At 40.6% G+C, this 21,545-nt stretch overlaps 2 protein-coding genes across 5 annotated transcripts in view; one reads left to right on the forward strand and one right to left on the reverse strand.

Moving 5' to 3' along the window:
- The window catches only part of ninl (ninein-like), a 26,832-nt gene extending 15,912 nt beyond the window's left edge, over nucleotides 1-10,920 (forward strand). For 2 of the 3 annotated variants that reach the window (XM_059566680.1, XM_059566681.1), the window contains 19 exons: nucleotides 227-367; nucleotides 454-628; nucleotides 1,083-1,193; nucleotides 1,303-1,392; nucleotides 2,159-2,306; nucleotides 2,453-2,521; nucleotides 2,608-2,729; nucleotides 2,981-3,339; nucleotides 4,234-5,856; nucleotides 6,322-6,426; nucleotides 6,513-6,582; nucleotides 7,319-7,603; nucleotides 7,685-7,798; nucleotides 7,891-8,037; nucleotides 8,122-8,271; nucleotides 8,656-8,769; nucleotides 8,853-9,062; nucleotides 9,230-9,343; nucleotides 10,027-10,920. In XM_059566680.1, coding sequence (XP_059422663.1) covers nucleotides 227-367; nucleotides 454-628; nucleotides 1,083-1,193; nucleotides 1,303-1,392; nucleotides 2,159-2,306; nucleotides 2,453-2,521; nucleotides 2,608-2,729; nucleotides 2,981-3,339; nucleotides 4,234-5,856; nucleotides 6,322-6,426; nucleotides 6,513-6,582; nucleotides 7,319-7,603; nucleotides 7,685-7,798; nucleotides 7,891-8,037; nucleotides 8,122-8,271; nucleotides 8,656-8,769; nucleotides 8,853-9,062; nucleotides 9,230-9,343; nucleotides 10,027-10,218 — 4,339 coding nt within the window. In that variant the 3' untranslated portion in view covers nucleotides 10,219-10,920. The remainder of the gene's footprint in view (nucleotides 1-226; nucleotides 368-453; nucleotides 629-1,082; nucleotides 1,194-1,302; nucleotides 1,393-2,158; nucleotides 2,307-2,452; nucleotides 2,522-2,607; nucleotides 2,730-2,980; nucleotides 3,340-4,233; nucleotides 5,857-6,321; nucleotides 6,427-6,512; nucleotides 6,583-7,318; nucleotides 7,604-7,684; nucleotides 7,799-7,890; nucleotides 8,038-8,121; nucleotides 8,272-8,655; nucleotides 8,770-8,852; nucleotides 9,063-9,229; nucleotides 9,344-10,026) is intronic. The other variant, XM_059566682.1, reaches the window with a different exon arrangement.
- On the reverse strand, nucleotides 10,496-13,222 carry gins1 (GINS complex subunit 1 (Psf1 homolog)). Of its 2 annotated transcripts, XM_059566684.1 has the most exons (7): nucleotides 12,989-13,210; nucleotides 12,791-12,855; nucleotides 12,295-12,393; nucleotides 12,102-12,192; nucleotides 11,903-12,019; nucleotides 11,185-11,259; nucleotides 10,496-11,076 (listed from the first exon to the last, which is right to left on the reverse strand). In XM_059566684.1, the coding sequence occupies exons 1-7, from the start codon at nucleotides 13,061-13,063 to the stop codon at nucleotides 11,008-11,010; spliced, it is 591 nt and encodes a 196-aa protein (XP_059422667.1). In that variant the 5' UTR covers nucleotides 13,064-13,210; the 3' UTR covers nucleotides 10,496-11,007. The 2 variants fall into 2 exon arrangements, with proteins under 2 accessions (XP_059422667.1, XP_059422666.1); XM_059566683.1 differs by lacking the exon at nucleotides 10,496-11,076 and having other exon boundaries at nucleotides 11,104-11,259; nucleotides 12,989-13,222.
- Between the last annotated feature and the right edge of the window lie 8,323 nt (nucleotides 13,223-21,545).

Consider the following 21,545-nt stretch of genomic DNA (forward strand, 5'->3'; position numbering starts at 1 on the left):
GAAAATTCCACTTCGCCTGCATTTCTGTGCTGTTTGGTTTTTGTCTCCACCTGGAGGACATGTAATGTTACTGTGTCCAGAAGTGTTAGCATTAAACAACTGCACGGTGGCTTTACTTTCTTGGATAATTGTCTTTGCATGGTTAATAGTAGTCACTGGTAACAAAACGTGCATTAGAATGAATGAAATTCTCATGCGGTGGTGGTTTTGTGTTCCAACTCTGTAGAGTTGTGGCAGACCAGGCTTGTCAGGAGAGGGACAAAGCCAAGGCGGACCTGGAACTGGCTGACCGCCGCAACCTACAGCTGGTCAGAGAGGTGGATGATCGCCATGTCACCATGGAGTCTCTCAATGAGTCGAAAATCAAGTACGGCTGCTCTCCTCTAGTCATATAATCACATATGATGAAGACACATGCAAGTGCAATGCAGTGTTGTTGTTTCTTTGATGCAGGGGTCTGGAGCAGGAGTTTCGGGATAAACTTACAGCACTGAGGAGCGAATCCGAGTATGAAAGCGAGGTGCTTCTAGAGCAGGAAGAGAAGGAGCGCAAGAGACTCCAGGAGGAGCTAGAACTGCTCAGGGCTCAGGACGTTAGCCTTCAGGAGGACATTTGCACTGCTGCTAAGGTAACCACTGACCTTATTATTATTAATATCAGTATTCTCCTGTTTGGTCTTTGCACTTAAAATAGACTAATGTTTAAAAGATTGAGGTCAGTTTTATAACTTTCTTCATCAGAGAATTCTGAAAAAATAACACCGTGTCCATTTTAAGCTGCAACTGTTTTCAACATTGATAATACGTTGATATGCATATAATGAATACATCCCACAATTTTGTATTTTGCCATTGAATATTCAAGTCGGGAATAGTTTCAATTAAACCATAACTGTATCCATAGAATGTTCGTATTGTATTACAATGTGTCCTTACCATGCCTCCTTTAATTCCCTTGCAATCACACTGACTTAAGTTTCATGATGATCCTGCTCTTAGGTGATCTGTCATGGATAGAGGTGTATGTTTCTTCGAGCATGTCCGTGTGGTGTCAGGTTAAATGACTCTAGCTGTGTGTTACAGGAGAACAGTCGTTTGGAGGAGGAGGTCAGCGTCCTGAAGGAGAAGCTGTCCGAAGCCCAGAGCACCATCTCTAAACTACAGAAGGATCTAGATCATCTGCTGCAGGACAAGGTGAGACGTCTATATGTTGTGAAATTGCTGCAAATCATATCCTTTATGACGTTTACTCTCTAAGAACAATAATTCTAATTGATCTATGCTTGTTTGTTTTACTGCACAGTATGGTGGCCTTGATCCAAATGGCACAGGACTGCTGAATCAAGAAGAGCACTTCTCAGAGATCTTTAAGCAGTATGAGCAGCAGTGCAGGGTATGAGCGCACCTGTGTGTGTTTGGTGGATATTTTGTGTGGAGTGTATGGTGAAGTCAGCCCTGGCATTGCATTGTATTTAAGTGCCCTTTGTTTGGCCGTTATGCTAGCTATCCTGTAATTCATGGTGCTTTAAATGACAGTTTTAATTGTGCAACTTCTTGAGGAGTTGCACAGTTGTGCCATTAGTTTTGCTGTTTTGACTCGAGCCAGCCAGTACAGTAAGTAACCGTGTATTCTAAGTAATACTAATGCAGAACACTTTAGCAACAAGGTAGGGACTTTGCCAATGATGCTGCTTATTCAAGTTTAGACACCACAGCCTAAGCTGTTGTTTTTACATGCACTGGTCAATTTTGAGAATTCTGGGATATTTGGCATTTCATTTGGGGTTAAAAACATTTCAATTACCCTTAAGTGTTTTGTTTTATTGCACTTTATCTATTTGCATAATGTAGATTTCAATTAAAATACATAGGATGGTGAATTTATTTTATTTTAATTTTATTTTATTTTTTTACCCTATACACTATATGTGTATGTATATAAAAACTATTACACATTTTTAACTCTTAAAGCAGATGTGATACTTTTTTAATTTTAAATACTTAAAATATTTGTAATTTTGCAGTTCCATTTAATGTTCGTGGCAAAGAGAGTGCACGTTTCACCTCTGCATTACAAAATCTTTGTTTCAGGAAGTGCAGAAAAAATAAATAGTTGTACTTGTGTAAATGACTCTGTGTCTCCGCCCCACTAAACACAGGAGTTGCAGGACAGGAATGACGAGTTACACTCGGAGCTGGAGTTGTTGAAATCTCAGGGCTCAGGAAGGAGAGCCAGACGATCCGGGAGCAGCCTGTCTGGTCATGACTGGTCAAGCCGAAGATCATTAACCGCTGAATCAGATTCTGGTGAATTGAATTAGAAATTCAGTTATCCATTAGGTTTACCTTTCTAGATCTCACACATCTCTTCCAAGCTATACCTAATTTATATGACTTAACCTTTATAGTAAACTGTTGAATGAATAGCTCATCCTATCTGTTTTGTTCTGCAGATGATCCAGAAATGAAGAAAGGTACATCCCCTCAGGTCAGAAAAAAGCTGCAAGTCACTGACAAGAATGGTAAGGAATTATAAAAACGAAGCGATCCTTTTCCCATGGGACATCCAAACACATGTGTCATGGTTTGGTCTGGTGTGTCTCTTCAGTTTTAGGTTCCCTGGTGAGTTTGGCTCCCCCTGTGAGCATCAAGACAGAACTGGCCATGGAGCAGATGAAAGAGAAATACGAGCGAGAGGTCCAGGACTTGAAGATCCAACTGGAGACGAAGGTACAGACGTAGTACGGAAACATGAAATGGGTTTAGTACAAGTAACCTTTGCAAATTAAATTCAAACAGTAAGAGCTAAGGGGACAAGCTAAGATGTGCAAATGCTCCTAGATGTACAATTTTACCAGGTACCAAATAAAACCTTGAAGGATACATTAGTGAATAATAGGATTATATTGCAACACAAATTGTGGAAACTAAACCTTATTGAAGAGAGAAAGTGATTTATGCTCCTAACTTTGTTTCAACAGGTGAATTTCTACGAGCGCAGTATGGAGCTGATGCGGCAGAATATGGAGGTTGAGCGGAAGGACATCTCGCAGAGCTTTAAGATGGAGATCAGTGAGTTGGAGGACCTGAAGGCTCAGGCAGAGGAGCGAGCAGAGAAAATGCGTCAGGCTGTTGAGCGGCTGGAAGCAGAGCTGAGGGGGAAGACTTCAGGAGGAGCCTGGGGTCCAGAGCAAGAACGGAGAATTCAACGGGAACAGGCAGAACTAGAGCAGAACTACGCTCGTGAGATCAGTAACATCGTGCTGCGTCTTACCTCAGAGAAAGATCAGCTAGAGGCAGAACTCAAGCTCAAGATGGACCAGGAAGTGCTGCTTGTTAGGTAAGTGTCGCTCAAATGATCTGGTAAAGGATTAGGTGCAGCTCATCCATTGTAGACTTTGGTCTGGTGTAATAGAAAAAGAAAAGAGTTACCATGAGAGAAGGCGGATGGTTTGTCAATGTTGAGACAATCTTGATTACTCTTTAGTAATAGAATTAAAATATATATATTTTATTTTGATTGGTGTTCGTAAATAATAGTAGGTCGTATTTTTTGGTAATAGGTTTAATTGAATATTTAATCCAAAAACAAAAATAATAAAACATATGTAATACAGTATGATGAATTTTATGAGAATCACAATTGAAAACAATAAGAATTTAAATAACACTCCTATTAAAAAACATCTCAATGCATTATTATAGTAATGAGAATTCAGGAGAAATGTGCTTAATCGTTGTAAAAATGTATTTATTTAATGGTATTATTTTTATGTTGTAAACGCATGATGCCAAAAGTTGCAGTGGTCCTAAAATTATATGAATGTTTTTGATAGGCTTGGTGAGATTCACCCTTTTACAATATTTCTCAGAAAGTAAGTTGAAACTTATTGTAAATCACACCGGGTCAAAATTGTATTGTTGAGAGAGAAAAAAGCCACAAATGATACATCGGTGTATTAGTCACACTTTAATACTACATTCAGAAATAATGTAAATTATTTGTATTCCAGAAAATATGGTACAATGTATTTTCGATACATTTTCAATAAATCATATGCATGCTTCATATGGACATTCATTATGTCTAAGTGTAAAAAATGGCATCCCAGTTGTGTTTAACCATAAGTTCAACCTCTTAACCAACATGCCTCTAAAGAGAAAGTAGATTGTTCCCTTGGTATCCATGACATTTCCATGAATTTAGCCATATTAGCATGTTGCTGTGTCCCAGGGAGAAGGCAGAACAGCAGTTATTGCATATGAAGGCACAACAGAGCGAGGCTCAGTGCAGCCTCCTTCACCAGCTGCACCTCGAGCGCAGCCGTCTGCAGGAGCAATCAGAGCAGCATCGCAGGGAAGTTGGTTCATGGGAGTCAAGAGTTCAGGAGCTGGAACAGGAGGCGCGCCGGGAGCGTCTCCTCAGCACCGAGCGCTGGAGTGAAGAGCAAGCTCAGATCTGCAGCAGGGTGGCACAGAAGAGGAAGAAACTGGAGGAGGAACACCAGGAGGAAGTCCGGAAGCTCGGAGAACACATCCAGTTCATGGAAGCTCAGGTAGAGATCTCATCCAGGGCTGAGGAGGAGCTGCTCGTTATACAAAAACAGCTAGAAGATAAGCTGGAAGAGATGTGTGTTCAGCTGGAAGACAACACTGTTTCCATGAAAGCTCAAGATGCCCTCATCCAGCATTTGACTACTGAACTCCATGCCAAAGAGAAAGAAATGGAAATCAGAAATGAGAAAGAACAGAAGCTTTGCAATAAGCTCTCTCAGCTAGAGCATAATCTTAAAGCGGAGCGAGAAAAGAAGCAAGAGCTTCTGAAGCAGAAGGAGCTACTACAGAAAGAAACGGACCGAAGTATTCAAGATCTAAAGGAGAAACTTGTAAAAGAAAAAGAGAATGAACAGGAGCTTCTTGACAGAGTTTCTGAGTTGACTAAAGAGCTGGAGAACTGGAGGACCAAATCTGAGACCTGGCAGAAGGAGATCAAAATGATACAGGGAAGCAGTAGTCATCTGTCTACTGCATTTGGTGAGCAGCTAGTGCAGCTGAGAGAACAAGAAAAAGAACTTGTGGAGCTTCAAGAAAACTTGACCAAAACACATGAGGCTCTGAAAAGCAGAGATGACGATCTTACAAGACAATCTTCTGAGCTAAATGCTGTGGAGATGGAGCGGGATCGACTCATTGAGGAGCTCAGTGGTCAATGCGAGGTTCTCAAACGGCTACAAACGCAGGTCAACAGTCTCTCTGAGGACTGGGATCAAATGCACATGATGGAGCAACAACTTCAAGGCTCTCTTTGTGTGGAGCAGGGTAAGGTTAAAGAGCTCCAAGCCCGTCTGAACGCAGAGCAAGACGAGACGAGATGTCTTGAACAAGAGAACTCTAGCTACCGGCAACTTGTAGACCAGCTTTCATCTCAGATTGTCGAAATGGAGGCTGAGTCTACCAAACTCAAAGAGAACGCAGATAAACTTGCACTGGAAATGCGAAACAAAGACAATCAAATGCTGGAACTCAATCTTCAGCTTGAAGCCAAAGCCGAAGAGATGGATTTGCTCTGGAACGAGGTTCAGCTGAAGATAAACCTGTTTAAGAACGTCACCCATCTCTCTGGTCAGGTTCAACTTTTGACCAATCAGTTGGAAGACAAAGAGCAAGAGCTGTGCTCTCTGAGGGAGGACGCCGATAATACTGCCAACCAACTACAGCAATCGCTGATGGACTCCCAAACGGAGCTTCAGCAGATGGAGGAGGCCTTTGAAAGCGAGAAGAGCCATATGAAAGAACAGCTTCTGGAGATGGAGGGACTTGTCATGGCTTTTGAACAAGAGATGGCCAATCTCCACAGGTTTGTGGTTCTCCGGCTGGTAGATGACCGTCGAATTGATCCATTGATCCAATCGCCGTTTCTCTCGTATGGATGCCAAGAGTTGACCATTCACTACTTTCATGTTTGTCCAAGAATGTTTTGCACAATGAGATTTCATTAACCGTAGACATGCGCTTTGATTGAGCCTCATGCTGCATCTCACTAACTGAATGACGTTGATGACACTGACATGCATGCAATCTCATAATTAATAATAGCTAGTGTATGTATTCTGATTGAAAGTGTGTCCTTGCATCCTTTTAACTGTATAAAATTTTTGTTTTGCCGGCCTAACTTTTTTGTACGTTTTTGAAAATCTAGCTCTAAAATAATAGCACTTGTTCTTGAAATTGTATTGTTTTCTGTACTAAGCTGCCTAAAAGTGCAGAGGTGGTAAAGATTGTTATGAAGAGCTGATCTCTATATTTTCGTTTCCAATTCTAGGGCTCAATCTGATGAGGTCACCTCTGAAAACAGTGCACTTAAAGACAGGCTTGCTGTCTTACAGCAGGATGTCAAGTCATTGGAGGAGGAGCTCAACAAAAAGAGGTAAAGAAATCATTGACTTGTCAACAACCCATGCTTTATTTTACCATCTTATTTAGCAAAAACTAATTTTGCTTCATTACATTTAGGAGGAAACTTGAAGAGATGGAGAGAGAATATATTAAGAATCGAGAAGAGGAGGAGAGGCTACGGAAAGAGGTAAAGTGCTTGAAAAATATTGATAGGATGGACCTTAAATTCTTAATATTCATTTCTGGTTTTATTAATAAATATTCAGCAGTCCACATTATACCAAAGAAAAGTTTGTGTTTTTGGAATTTCGTCAAAATACTTAAAGTGGGGATAGTTCAACCAAAAATTCGCCCTTGTGTTGTTCCAAACCTGTAAGACCTTCATTCATCTTCGGAACACAAATGAAGATATTTTGATGAAATCCGAGAGCTTTCTGACCCTCCATAGACAGCAAGGGTACTGAAACATTCAAGAACCAGAAAGGTAGTAACGACATTGTTAAAATAGTCCATGTGACATAAGTGGTTCAACCATAATTTTATGAAACTACAAGCATAGGGTTTGACGCAAAGAAAACAAAATAATGACCTTATTCATAAACTTCTTCCATTCCTCTGCTTGTAAACAAGGTGAAGCATGCGTCCTGTTACTATTGGGAACGTGCACCAAAGACTAACATGGAAGAAAAGTCATTATTTTTCCATTTAACTTGATCTGCCTTCAAAACAACTTTTCATTAACAATGACCTCACCAAGCCCCCTTCTTTTTCAACCACTCCAACCACTTGTCATAACCACTGTTTGCATTCCAATTCATTCATTTGTTGTCGTCAAATTGTCCGTTAAATGTCATGTATGAAAATGAAATGGTTGCAAAGCACTAGTTCCTGCTCCTAACAATTGTTTTATTTCTTCAACATAGAATTCCAAATTTCGCGAGGAGGTGCTTGACTTCAGTGCGAGAAACCTGCAACTTAGCAATGAGAACGCTGAACTGAGTTCCCAGCTGTCTACTGATCAGAGAGCAGTGCAGACGCTGACTGACAGGCTTGCACAGGTGTGTCTGGAGAACGATGAGGCAGCTGCGGCCTACAAACAGCTGCAGGAAACCCTTCAACAGCAGAAGTGCGACGCATTAAAGCTGCAGGAACAGTGGCAGAAAGAGATGGAGCTTCTAGAGAGGGACCTTAAAACCACCAAGGAGACAGTATGGTTTTTGTTGTGTAGGATATGTTAACAAATTATTTCAAAGTTGGCAGGAAATGCTGAAATTGCTGTTTTTCTTCAGCTCCAGCATTTGACGGCAGTTGAGTCTGCATTGAGTAGTCAGACTCTGAAAAACCAAGCACTAGAGCAAGACAAAGAGCGTTTGCTGAAGGAAACGTCAGACAGAGACCAGAAGGTGAGATGTTGAGGCTTTGTCTCAGAGTATATTTCCAACAACAGAGTATTGTTTCCAACATTTATGCTGAAATATGCTTTGTGATTTTGCAGCTGATGAATCTTCAGGAATCTCTTGTCAAATCAGAAGCCCAGATCGAGCAGCTCAACTCTCAAATCTTGACTGTGTGGCAAGAAAAGGATGTTCACATCCAAGAGTCATCCACACATCAGAAGATGCTGGAACAGTCTCAGGACAAGGTCAACAAAGATCTTTATACTACTTGCTGTAGTAGTTATTGTAAAATTCAAAAATAACTTGTAAGTATTGTTGTAAAACACAAGGTCCAGGAGCTTCAGGAGAGCATACGTCAGTTGCGTAAAGAGAAGGAGCAGTTATATCAGACACATAGGCTTCAGGAGGAGACGGCAGTCGGTGTCCTGCAGAAGGAGTGCAAGAGTTTGCGACTACAGAACGAGGAACTTCATAATAAGGTTAGTCAGGAACAATAATCTGCTTTTGCATGGATTTATCTCGATATGCAATTATGCATAATTACTCCGTTTTGTCTCTAGTGCACTATTTGGAATGCATTTACATTATTGCATGAGGCTTTTATACAAAATGATTTTAAGTGCATTCAATATATAGATTAGTTCATGCATTCATTTTTAGTTGCATTCACTACAGGGAATTTCAATGTATTTGAAGTTTCATATACTCACCAAGCATGCATTCATTTAATTGAAAATTAGTATTTGAATAGATTTTAAAATGTTATTTATACCTGTGATGCAAAGCTGAACTTTCAGCATCAGACTTCAGTGAGTCACATGGCCCTTCAGAAATCTTTCTGATATGCTGGATTATATTTCTAGGTGGCTCAGCTGCAGACTCAGGAGCTGGAACTTCAGAGACTGACACACGAGTGCCTCACTTTAAGGAACAATCAGGCAGAGCTGGAGACTGCTAAACATGAGGCAGACAAACAGGTTTGGAGATCAATATCACGGTTTTAGGAATTCCTTATGAATGTTTCTGGTCTCACTTTTATGTATTTGATGTTGTGGTTTAGGCATTAAGGGCACATAGCGCCCTGTCGCTGGTCCAGGCCCAGCATGCACGTGAGGTGCAGGAACTAAGGGATCAGGTGGGGTCTGGCACTCGGGAGCACTTGGCTCATCTGCAATCTCAACTGGTGGAGCAACAGCGCAGGACGCAGGATTTAGAAGATCTGCTTCGCTCTCAGGCCAAACAGGCCGGTGTTCAGTTGGGACTTCAGCAGGTATATCAGCATCACATTCAAAATCTTAAGGGAGTCAAACAAGGAGTGAACATGCGAGTGCTTATATATTTTTGCATTGAATCATTTGGGGGGGGGGGGGGGGGGTTCACCCTTGATCTCATATTTCAAGAATATTTTTATTAATGAACTATTAAATCAAACAACAGGAGCAGTACGAGAAACTGATGGCAAGTATGCAGGAGCGTATGGATGAGGTTGAGGCCAAACTGAAAAACACCCGTGTCATGCTGCAGGAGAAGGTCAACCAGCTCAAAGAACAGGTAACCAGAAACTAACAGCATTAAAATCACATTTAGAAAATATGGATATTTTTTTTAACTAAATCCTATCTTACTATATACAACATGTTTACTATTTGTTCTATAGTGTTTAGTATGTGAAGCTTTAGTAGGCATGCAATATGTAAAATATTGCAATAACTAAAGATTTCACATGATCTAAACCCACATACTGTATATTATCTTCAAAATAAATATGGCTAAAGAATGGATGACTCAAAAATGAAAATTTGTTGAACTCTGGCCATCCAAGATGGAGATAAGTGTTTCTACATCTGAACAGATTTGGAGAAAAGTAGCATTACATCACTTGCTCACCAATGGATCTTCTGCAGTGATGAACAAACTCATCTACATTTGAATAGCTTGGGTGCTAGTAAATTGTAAACACATCTGTATTTTTAGGTGAACTATTTCTTTAATGTTTAATTGAATATAAATTGTTTACTTTTGTTAGCCCTGTAACTAGTGAAAGTTCACACTGGAAATATAAGGTCAAACACTTGACACTGTACAGTGCCTTTATGCACAGTTTGGTAACTGTAGGTGAACTGAGCATGTCATCCATACGAAGAACTTCAGAAATAGTACGAGTTTAGTATGAAGTTATTTTAAAATATTTTATATGGTGACAATCATCTCTCTAACTTTTTTTCACCCAATAGCTAGCCAAAAATGCCAAGTCCGATCTGCTGCTGAAGGACCTGTATGTGGAAAACTCTCAGCTCATGAAGGCTCTTCAGGTGACGGAGCAGAGGCAGAAGAGTGCAGAGAAGAAATCGTTTCTTTTGGAGGAGAAAGTGATTGCCCTTAATAAACTCCTACGTAAAATAGCCCCAGCATCCCTCACAGCTTAGACTTGTTTCACTCCATCATGAGCCTTTTTTTTTGTTGTTGTACTGGATGGAAGTCCCACCCTTCAGTGCACTTTTGTCTTTTTGGTGCAAAATGTGTTTTTGTAAAAGCAATCCTAGTGTTAAAATGCAAGCACAGATAATGCAAAGTCTTAGTTAGTTACTATAACAGCATATTGTATTAAAAATTGTGCTGTTTTCAATAGTATAAAGAAAAGAAAGAAGGGTTAAGTTAATTCGATGGTCTCTTCAGAGGCCATCAAATACCAATGAACAAGACTTTATAGTTTGGGATTTGATCATTTATTAAGGACAGAGCATTACATTCCTTCAGTTGTTCACTGTGATGTAGGGTACAAACCGCAAGCATTTTTGTAAATCTGTTAAGTTCGATATTTGTGAGTAAAAAAAAAAAAAAAAAGACATTTTACTGCAGTTTTAATGTCCATTATGATGCAATAACCAAAAGCACAGTATTCACACAATGTACAGTTTTGATACAAATACTATCTTGTAATTGCACAATTGTCAATCATGATGCACTAATGTCCACTTTGAGATAAATTATTAAGTGTTGCAGATGTCTCTTATGATGTACACCTCATTGAAAAGAGCTTGCTGGGAGATGAAAGTGTGACACCACTGTTGTAAATGCATCATGTACCACTGTAAAGAATGTGACCAAGTAAAGTTTTACCTGTGTAACTTTCTGATTCTATAATTCACTCTAGTTTAAAGTTGTACTATCTAAATGAACATGAAGGAAGGTATCCACAATACAGCTGCTCCGTGTTAGGAGATGACGTGCTCTAATACACCCTGCCGAATAAGCTGCTCACATTTCCATCTGGGTAAAAAGTGCTGTGAAGAGAGAAAGGGTGAAAAGTCTTACGTTTTATAAATATATATACAGAGAGAGAGAGCGGTTTTTGTAATCCGATTTAAACATGCTCTTAAGAATATAGTTACCTGGCTATTTTTCTTCAGCAGAATGACAGTGCCATCATCTATTTCAAATTCTCCATGGTCTTTGAGACAGCGCACCTGAATTGGAATGAAATTATAAGTGCGGATAGGTCTAATGTGTGTATATATATATATATATATATATATATATACACACACACTCACATTTGTTTTTACATATTTGAAACATTCTATTACCAATTTATTTTTACACATTACAGTAAAGAGATTTTTTTTCATATTATAGCAATGAGAATGTAGTGCCATGAGTTTAAGTTCAAAATGCAAGAATTCTTCAAGTTCTAAAAATTGGCTTTATTTTCTACATTTTTGAAAATAATTTTGTGGTGAAATACGAGCCAGAGAAATCTGACTGATACTGAAATGCACTGACCCATTTCTTTAACATTTCTATAATTTGCAGAGAACCTATATTTCTGCGACGACTCTCATACAGTTATATTATAGTCAAAACCACTATAAAAATATTTTGTCACTTGAATAAAATCTATTTAGATTAAAACCCTTTTAAAACTTTTTTTTCCAGCTAGTTTGAAGTTTTCAAGGCAACATTTCTTGATGTAAACTAAAACAAATTTAAAAAATGATAAAAAGTAAATGACAAAACATTTTAAATTAAAAAAAATGAAAATATAAAAACAACGTTTTATTTTTTCAAACTATATCGGTATCCCATTTCTACTAAAAAGACTGCACTCACCTCGATGTATAAACTCTTAGGGGGCTTCATGTCCTGTGTTATGTCCAAACCTTCCTCTCCCCCTATTGACCTCATATAGGTTGCCAAAGACTTTTTGTACTGATTGAACCACTCCATCTGATATTACAAGCAATTAAGTTACACGTATCAGTCACAAACCAGAAAGATACATGTGACATACTGAGCAAGTCAGGCCCACCTCTTCAGCACACATATGAAAGCGAATGGTTGTGGGCAGCACACTGCCATACTCCCATCTGAGAGCACGGATTCGCAAGAGGCGATCATAACTGTGGAGAGAAAGAGATGGGTTTGATCACAGCTGTGGGGAGTGCACAAGAAGAAGAGTGAACGTGATGATGGACAACACAGGAGCCCAGGGAGTCACACACAGGTATGCGGCGATGCAGCGCTGGTTTCTCAGCAGGCAGCTGTGCCTGAACTTGATGGATGGGATCAGCTCACTCTTTCCCTCCGTCTTTGCCTCATTCCTAAAAATACAAAAAAACAACACTTATATAATGGCTTTAAAAACTAAAATCACAGCATGCTATTATAATGTCTATTATTTTTATTATTATTAATTTTTCATAATTTTTTTAATTTATTTTTTACCCAGCTTTTCATTTATTTTTTATTTCCATCATTTTCTTTTCTAGTTGCAATAATTTTAGTACTTCGTTTTATTTCAGTTAGCAAAGACATTTTTTAATTTTCTCTGAAGTCGATATCTAATATTTATTTAATCCCAGCTTTATTTCAGTTAAAGAAATCAATTTCTAGAGGTTTAAGTTTTTAATAACAATAGTGCACAGATTCTGCCATGCTAAAATAACCAGACACAGATCATTAACGTTGGTCTCAGAGCTGAGCACACATTAAACTCACACATCAGTCTGATTCTGTTCGTAAAGCGCCTTCATTTCCTCCAGGACTTGGCGAATACCGTCTTCCTGCGGAAAAACAAAGGCAAGGTAAAACTTGACTTTGTTATTGACAATTATTACTAACTGTTTAAACTATAGCAACTATTAAACAGCGCACTGTAGGTTACTACAACTCTACGAAGCGCTGTACGTTACTCACATTAAAGGCGGGCAACTGGCCGTCGCCCATCCGATGTAGTTCTCTAATAAGCTCGACTGACTTTTCGCAGAACATTGTAAATTTGTTTGTAATTGAAAGATGTCTATATTTTGGGGAGGGGGTAAAGTCTTAGCTAGCTATATTTCCAATGTACTCGCGCAGACAGTTTTCGCGGTAAATTTTCGTTGTTGTGATCACGTGAGCGTTAAAGAAGTTACTACGGAGAGTCAAAAAGGACAGTCTGATTCATTTCTGGGAATCGGTTCTTATGAACGGTTCGTTTTCAATGAATCGGTTCAGTGATTATTTTTCTTTTCAACGCGTAGCATTTCACATAAAACTATTTACATAATTGCTTGACCTTTAATTTGCATTATTATAAAATATGCACAGCAGAAAGATGTTTTAAGGAACCGGACCCTGAAAGTAAGAAAGCACAGCCATTCTCTGACAACTACTTGAGACCTAATCCCAGTCAACACCCTAAAAATGAAATATTGGTTTGTGTTAAATATATTAAGATGCTTCGTGCTGTATAATATTGTATTTTGGAGGGTTGTCTGATATTTTGTACAGATTCATGTCATTATTTTGTAACAAATGTGAGTAAAAAAAAGTACATGCTGCCATCTAGTGGTGTAGTGATGTAGAAAAGTGATGTAGAAAATACAAAAGATTGCAACACTGTATAGCATCACTGAATTAAATTAGCCTATACATTTTACATATAAATCACATTTCTTATTAATATAAGCTACATTTAATGATTAAAAATAAAGATAAAAAAATAAGGAAAATATATGCATATTACAAATAGCCTACTTTTTTGACTGTTGACGTTAACGTTTTTAATGTCGGTAATAATTTCACCACCACCAACAACGCATTTGACTTAATATTCTAGTTTTAAATGTATAATATAAAAACAATGAGACACTAATGATTGGTTAATTAATAATAATCACATGGTTTTATAACACTGTTAATAATACAAAATAAACAATTTGCATTATTATAAATGCCTGCCAAGGGCATCAATGGCCTGGTAATTGCTGTTGTTACACTTACAGGACGATCAAATCCTTGTTTAATATTGACCAAACATTTAATTTAAATAACTACTTCATTTGAAATTTTTGGCCACCTTTTTGCGATAGAAAGGCTACAGCCTCTTTAATTTCTTCAACTAAAACACCTGGACAGCACAACCCTTACCAAAATAAACCATGGTTTTATCGTAGTAAAACTGCTTAATTTTATTTTGTGGGATTTCTGAATGCTTTAGACTATAAAATCAATCAGACAACTGTATTAATAAAATCATAGCCATATGTAATTGTCTAGAGCTACAATTGTATTTTATAAATAATACAGTTTAATTAAAATGTATTTATTTACTTTTATATTTTATTATTTTGAGGCCTTATAGTTGGGTTTTTAATCTTTCCTTTTTTTATATATTTCTTTTTTTTGATGGAGGGGGCACAACAACACTATTCTGCTTAGGGCACCCATTTGGCCAGCAGTGTCCCTAAATATCAGTAATGAATAATACTGCACATATTATAGCTATCATGAGGAAAGTCATTCCTTATTATGTCCCAAACGCGTTAAGTAAAGTGGATATACAGTATACAACACCCCATCAGTTATATTCAGGTCTATAGTGCCACCTGTTGGCGCAGTGTAACTTCGAGAACAACTTTTGTTATGTCGAGATCACAAGAATATTAAGTTGTGATCACAAAAACAAAACAAAAAAAAACAAGAAAGAAAAAAAATTATAATCCATGGCCTGTTAGGACTTCCGTAGTTTATCGATAGATGTTAGAGCTGAAGATCTTTGCCCGAACCCGATGGGACCCGACGGGTTCGGGCTTAATTTATATAATTTTACGCGGGCTCGTGCCAGGGCTCAGGCTTGCGCTCTGGTTTGCGCGGTAAACAAGCGGTCATGTGATGTGTTTCGAGGGAGATGCGAAAATGGATGCTGAGTAGGTGTAACGGAGGCTTGCCTCTGGCGATTGCGAACCAACTAAAGCAAAGACTGAAGTGTGGAAAAGTTTTGACCATGTTTATAATAAGTGTATAATGACGCACCATCAGTGAGTGCAGGAACGCACTGAAGCCATCTACAGTGGATTCAATCATTTTCCTCCACAAAAACATGTAGGCTTAGCCTAATCTCTGTGAGTAAAGGTTTTTTAAATGATAACTAAATATTCATTGAGTCTTAAATGCATAATGTGGACAGAGTCTTTACGCTAATGTTTGCATTATTCTTTTATTAAATGTCAGCTGCTAGTGGCGAAACAAAACCGGTGGAGTCTTTATCTTAATTTCTTTATCGCCAAATACCCATCTTAATTTAAAATTTATCTTAAAGGGTTAGTTCACAGAAAAATGAAAATTATGTCATTAATGACTCACCCTCATGTCGTTCCAAACCCATAAGACCTCCGTTCATCTTCGGAACACAGTTTAAGATATTTTAGATTTAGTCCGAGAGCTTTCTGTCCCTCCATTGAAAGTGTATGTACGGTATACTGTCCATGTCCAGAAAGGTAAGAAAAACATCTTCAAAGTAGTCCATGTGACATCAGAGAGTCAGTTAGAATTTTTTGAAGCATCAAAAATGCAGGCAGCAGAGAATCAGAGTCGGTATAAACAATCCAACGGTCAGGTACGGAAGGAACAATCACAAGGAAAAACGCTCAGAAATGTCAGACAGGCTAAACAAGACTTCGCAATGTGGTGGAGTGAGTATATTGCTTATTGTTACAAACACGCCAGGTTCCACCTCCACTCATTCACAACGCACGCCCTCACCTGAGTACTGAGCACATCCACCTGACCCTCATCATTACCTTATCACCTCGGCACCGATAAATACCACACACACGCACTCAATCAGCGTCCGGTCTCGTTCGCGACAAGGTCTTACCTGTATGCTAACTCAAAAGACTAACTCTTCCTCTACTTATCTCTCTCCAGCGATTCTCCGAAGTCCAAGATCCCCAGTGTGCGTGTGTGTGGTTCACCTCCCTCCTCTGACGTCTTCACCCAGCTCTCACGGATCCACTCATCACTCCACCCAACACTACCTGCTCCTCTGCTTGTGTCTATTAATAAACCCTTCTGTCTGTTACTCCTCAACCTCCCGAGTGATCTGTAACCCTTATATGTGTGTGTGTGTATTAGCTGAAATGAGGTGCAGGTGTGAGTGCAATCACTCCCAGGTATGAGGCCTTGTGGGAAATGGAGTTCATGATGGATCTTGAGTGAGTCCTGAGTGGAGTGCCCTTTATTGAAGTTCATGGGCACTCCAGCTGATGATCATGAAAGTAACGCTCTGCAAATTGCTTAGTCTTGGCCACAAGGTCAGTGATGGTTTCTTCCTGTCGCAGTGTGCCCAGTTGTTTGCAAAGGAGTTTGCCAGCTTCCATGGATCCTAGAGCTGTGACTTTGTTTCCTTGAAGTGATCGTGCCACTGCTTCACATGGGGTAAATAGGGTAACACAGGCAAACAAACCAAACACTGTGCGCATATTTATATATATACAGCTTTGTCACTCTCCAAGGATCTGAAAGTCTGTATCATCTCTCCGTAGCAGGCCAGCAAACTTGACAGTGACACAACTCTGACGCACCACCGAGTTGGGCAGAGGCCAAGCAAGTTCACAACGTCTCTGGCTCCAAATAGGGACTGATACAACGCTTTTCTCTTTGCTGAATCGTTGATTATAACAGTAACTTCACGCACAAAAGTTTAGCGTATCAGCAACAAGACGCACTTCACAAGCCACTTCTTATAGCACCAGATCCAGTGAGTGATTTGCACAGTGGACAAAAAAAGAGTCGGGTCATACTTCCTTCAGTTTAGCTTGCACCCCATTGAACCTCCCTGGCATGTTACTGGCTCCATCAAAGCAGTAGCCCTTCAGTCGCTCCAGTGGCAAATGGAGGCGCACCAGGACATCCTTTATGCACAGTAATAAGATTTCAGCCGTTGTGTCAGGGGCGTTGTAAAAGCCAAGATAGAAATTTTTAACTTCTAGGTGGTCATTACTAAACTGCAGACTGATTGAAAATTGTTCTTTGCCACTGATATCTGTTGTCCCATCTGCAGTTAACCCAAAAAAGTCAGTTTTTGTTGCTGTTGCTCCAATTGTTCTCAATATGTCATGTGCAAATAGTTCCAGAATCTCATTTTGGATGTTGTTTGACATCCAGTTGTCTCTCCTTTTCAGCCACTTATCAAGGTCAGGATCATTGTGCACTCACTCCTGCATTAGCTGCCATGAGACTCCATCCCGATTGGCATCCCCTCTCAGTGGAAGCCTCTGGCGCCCCAAGAATTTTCTTTTTTTTTTTGACTGGAAAATTGTAATCAGGCAGAGGCCTGAAGGACTGTGCACCTGCATCTGCTTTTTGACTATCCGCGTGTGGCGACGAGGGATGAGGGTGGCTCATAGTGAGGGTGGTGGGTTCACTCACTTGGGTCAGCTGTCGCTGCTCATCCCGGCGGCTTTCTGCCGGTGGTGCTGCACATAACGATGAATCGGATGTCAAATCCAGTGATGTTGCCCACCCTTCTCTTATTCGCTTTGATGTGGGAGCTTTTGAAAAGAAATTTGAAAACCGTTTTTGTGTCATTTTGTGTCATATTCTTGCAGGACTCACTCCCTTAAATTATGTCTCCACTGCGGCTGCGCATACAACATATAGGCTATCCCTTTCACACGTAAATTTAAAATAATCTGGCTGACCAACCAGCATGAGTTTTTCAAGGCGACCGTTATTTTATGGTTTCCATGGTGACGCGTCATTGCTTGTCACGTGACACACCGCAGCAACAAGAGCGCTGAATGAATGACAATCTGCTTTTATGTCATTTTTCCTTTTTTATTCAGAATATTCACAAATGTGTTAGCTATGGCATGAAATATCTGATATTCCGATTGTCAAATACATGCAAGTGGTAGTGTATTGTTGTTTAAACACCTTTGTAACGATCGCGTTAGTTGAGCTGTATGCGCGATATTATTTTATGACACAATATTTTTAAATGTAGGCTTAAATCAAACACATTTGTTTAATTCAGATTCTGTATTTATATATATATATATATATATATATATATATATATATATTTTGTGACGCGTGGCCTGAGCTCTCTTCAGCGTCGCCCTGGAAACAGAGCAGACACACCTGCACCTGCTCATTACGGGCTGAGCGGTCACACCTGCAGCCCATCAGGAACGGGCTTTATAAGCAGCGTCGACGAACACAGAGGTGAGAGATGTCTCCAAAAGACTCGGCTAACAATTCTCTGTGTTTCCCTCCAGACAGCAGCGTGTGACCGCCAGCCCACTAAGGTCACGGACTTCACGGACCCACACAGCACTGCGCACCAAAGGAGGAAGAGAAGGCCGAGCACTGAGCTTTAGGGGTTTCGGGCTTTAAACGGGTTCGGGCTTTAAAAAAGCTGTCAATCAAAATGTACTTGTCGGGCTCGGGATGAAACCTGTCAGGATCGGGTCCTGTCGTGCCTAACTTTTATGGCCCGATTACAGCTCTAATATTCATCGCCGAACACATTCTTTTTTCTGAGATCAGGTGTTTTTCACTGGTGGAAAGTATTGTTAAGGACAAACGAGCAAATTAACACAATGAATTGCCAATCTCAACCTAAGAACCTCCAGGGGGTAGTCCAGAGGTGCAGCCACAGCATTGGCTTGGCAGTGGTGGGTGAGCGAGCTCTCTGGCTGGGACTTTAAGGCTGATTTCCTGGATGCCCCAGTTGAGCCCAAAGCCCTTTTCGGAGCATCAGTCACTGCTGTGTGTCAGCGGTGTGATCTGAGGAAGCAGGATGGTGAGGCCTTCCAAGCTTGCCTCTCTCGAAAACCCATTGCTAAGGCTTCTCCTTTAGCAAGCCCTGGTTTTGATGACCCCCTCAGAAGTGGTCAAACGGCATTCAGGAGCCACAGACCACCCCAGCCTCAGCAGAATGATGCACAGCCTAAGCCAGCACAGCCAAGGGGAAATTCTTCCTTTGTAGCAGCAGAAGATAGAGACAGACCTGCAAACCCTCATGGAGGGAAGAAACACAGTGCAGCCTAACCCATCCTTATGTTCTGCACGAGGGGACAAGCAACAGCACTCATGGAGTGTCTGTAGTTATCCTCCCTCAAAAAGAGTGGTTATTTTCTCCTCCTCTCGCCAAAAGAAGGTGTTGGACTTGGTAATTGTTTAAGTAAATGTCAAAAAGTTATCTTTTGACCAGTTCAGGTGTGGAGTTGGCACCAGTTCCCCCAGTGCCCCACAAAGATTTTCTCCCCCATCCACCCACGGAGTTGCTGGAAAGGGCAAATAGCAGTTCACATGAAAATATGTGTGATGTGAAAATTAAAAAAATTCCCTGTGCATCCAGGCAGTGGGCAAAGCAAGGTTTGAAAATAAAAACACACGCAAAACCAAGATTACTCAATTCAAAGCTGCAATCCCAAGCTCCACAGCTAGATAGTGGACGAGAGCTGCTGGGGTCCACTTACTACTCACACGGAGAGTTGGTGTGCAATGGCAGAACACCCCTGGGTTTTATCTACGATACTGAAGGATTATCGTCTGCATTTTGCTGTAAAACCACCAGTCTTCAATAGTGTGTTAATGTCAGCCACAGAAGGGGAGTCTGCTTAAGTTTTAAAGGAAGAAATATCCTCTTTAATAAGGAAAAGAGCAATTTAAAATTTGCCACCAGAGTACAGCCAGCATGGCTTTTACTCCTGGTAATCTGTTATCCCCAAGAGAGAATTCTTGTCACATTTTATTCGGTTCAGCTCAGTCAATTCTGAAGACCCATATTTCCATATAGACATCTACCCGGCACACAGGAAATCCCTCAGGCTTGCCTAACAGGTCATAGCCTTTCGAGTTTATGACTGTTCCTTTCGGGCTCTCACTGGCTCCAAGAATGTTTAGCAAGTGTATAGAAGTGGTTCTATCACCGCTGAGAACAGCGGGTCTCAGAGTGTAATCTTATTTAAATGATCTACTCCTCTACACTCTGTCATGGCAGCAAGTGGAGACAGACACAAAGATGCTTGTGTCTCATTTGGAGAGGTTAGGCTTGAAGATAAACAAGACAAAAAGCTGCATGGTGCCCACACAGGAGGCCTCAGACTGAACTCAGAACGGTATCAAGCATTTGTGTCAATTTCCATGAGGAAGGTGGTAACGATGGACGCGTCACTTTCAGGTTGGGGTGCAGTGTGCGAGGGCATAATAGTGAAAGGGATGCAGAGCGCGCATATTAATGGCCTATTATCTAGATATGAAACATTTTGTGCTTTTTCTGCAGAACCACCACATTATGATCAGATCAGACAACATGACCACTGTGGCATATATAAATTGTCAAGGGGGTACACACTCTCCTCAGCTTCACAGTCTGGCACAGAAACTGATTGTGTGGGGCAGGAAACACTATCATTCATAATGGGCAACGCATGTACCTGAAATAATGAATGCGGGGGCGGATCTCCTGTCCAGGGGGCATCCTCGGTATGGAGAATGGACACTCCTCCCTCAGGTAGTGGACCAGTTGTGGAGGAGATTCGGCCGCACTGCCATAGATCTCTTTGCATCGCAAGAAACACTCACTGCCCTGTGTTCTTCTCGCTAGCGAGGGACAGTGCACCTATGGGTGTGGATGCCCTAAGGAACTGGCAGGGGAAATTGTGGCTGACAGAGATAATGCAGCTCCTATGCGACCAGCACTGGCCTCTCCCACTGCGCAGAGACCTCCTCTCACAAGTGTGCTGGGAGATTTTTCACCCCACCACAGACATAATTGCTCTTTGGGCTTGGCCAATGAGAGGTTAAACTTAAATGCTACTGGGTTGCCTTTGGGTCGCAATTGATCGAGACAATTTAGAACACATGTTTTCGAGCCATGGTGCGCACATAAGCACATTGTTCTACTCTCTGCTCTGTTGCAGATGTGTTGTTTTCTGCAAGAACTTATGGATAAAGGCAGAGCTTTTTCTACAACGAAAGTGCTGCGGAAGAGTAATCAGTTTTTTTTTATGGGCTGATTCTCATAAAGGTAAACCTATTTCTCGTCAGCATCTGGGCCACTGGGTAGTGGGGGCTATTATATTGGGTTATAATAGCATGGGTCTTAGTCCTCTGGAGGGGCTGAAGGCTCATAGTACCTGAGGCGGGGCCATCTCGTGGCCATTGTTTAAGGGGCGTTTCAATTCAAGACATTTGTGCAGTGGTGAGATGGGCATTGCCACACACTTTTGTCCGATTTTATAGGCTGGATATTATAGTGCATATATATATATATATAGAGAGAGAGAGAAAGAGAGAGAGAGAGAGAGAGAGAGAGTTGTGATCACTGTTGCGATTGGTCTGTCAGCTGACAGACATGGTGTAATTAGTGCTTCCAGGATTGGTCACGCCCAAGGCAATTCCCATACTGAGATACCTCACTCATGTTATCAGAGAACCGGGGTAACGTGAGTAACATAAAGTTTCCTCCAGTGAAACC

This window comes from Carassius carassius, chromosome 14 (genome assembly GCF_963082965.1).
Source record: "Carassius carassius chromosome 14, fCarCar2.1, whole genome shotgun sequence".
NCBI classification, from domain to species: Eukaryota; Metazoa; Chordata; class Actinopteri; order Cypriniformes; family Cyprinidae; genus Carassius; species Carassius carassius.

Excerpts from the sequence above, each read along its gene's own strand:
- gins1 (XM_059566683.1), bottom strand. The coding sequence starts at position 13,063 with ATGTTCTGCGAAAAGTCAGTCGAGCTTATTAGAGAACTACATCGGATG. Across the intron at positions 12,394-12,790 it reads GAACAGAATCAGACTGATGT|GAATGAGGCAAAGACGGAGG; the intron begins GTGAGTTTAATG and ends TTGTATTTTTAG. Across the intron at positions 11,260-11,902 it reads CTAAGAGTTTATACATCGAG|GTGCGCTGTCTCAAAGACCA; the intron begins GTGAGTGCAGTC and ends ATTCCAATTCAG.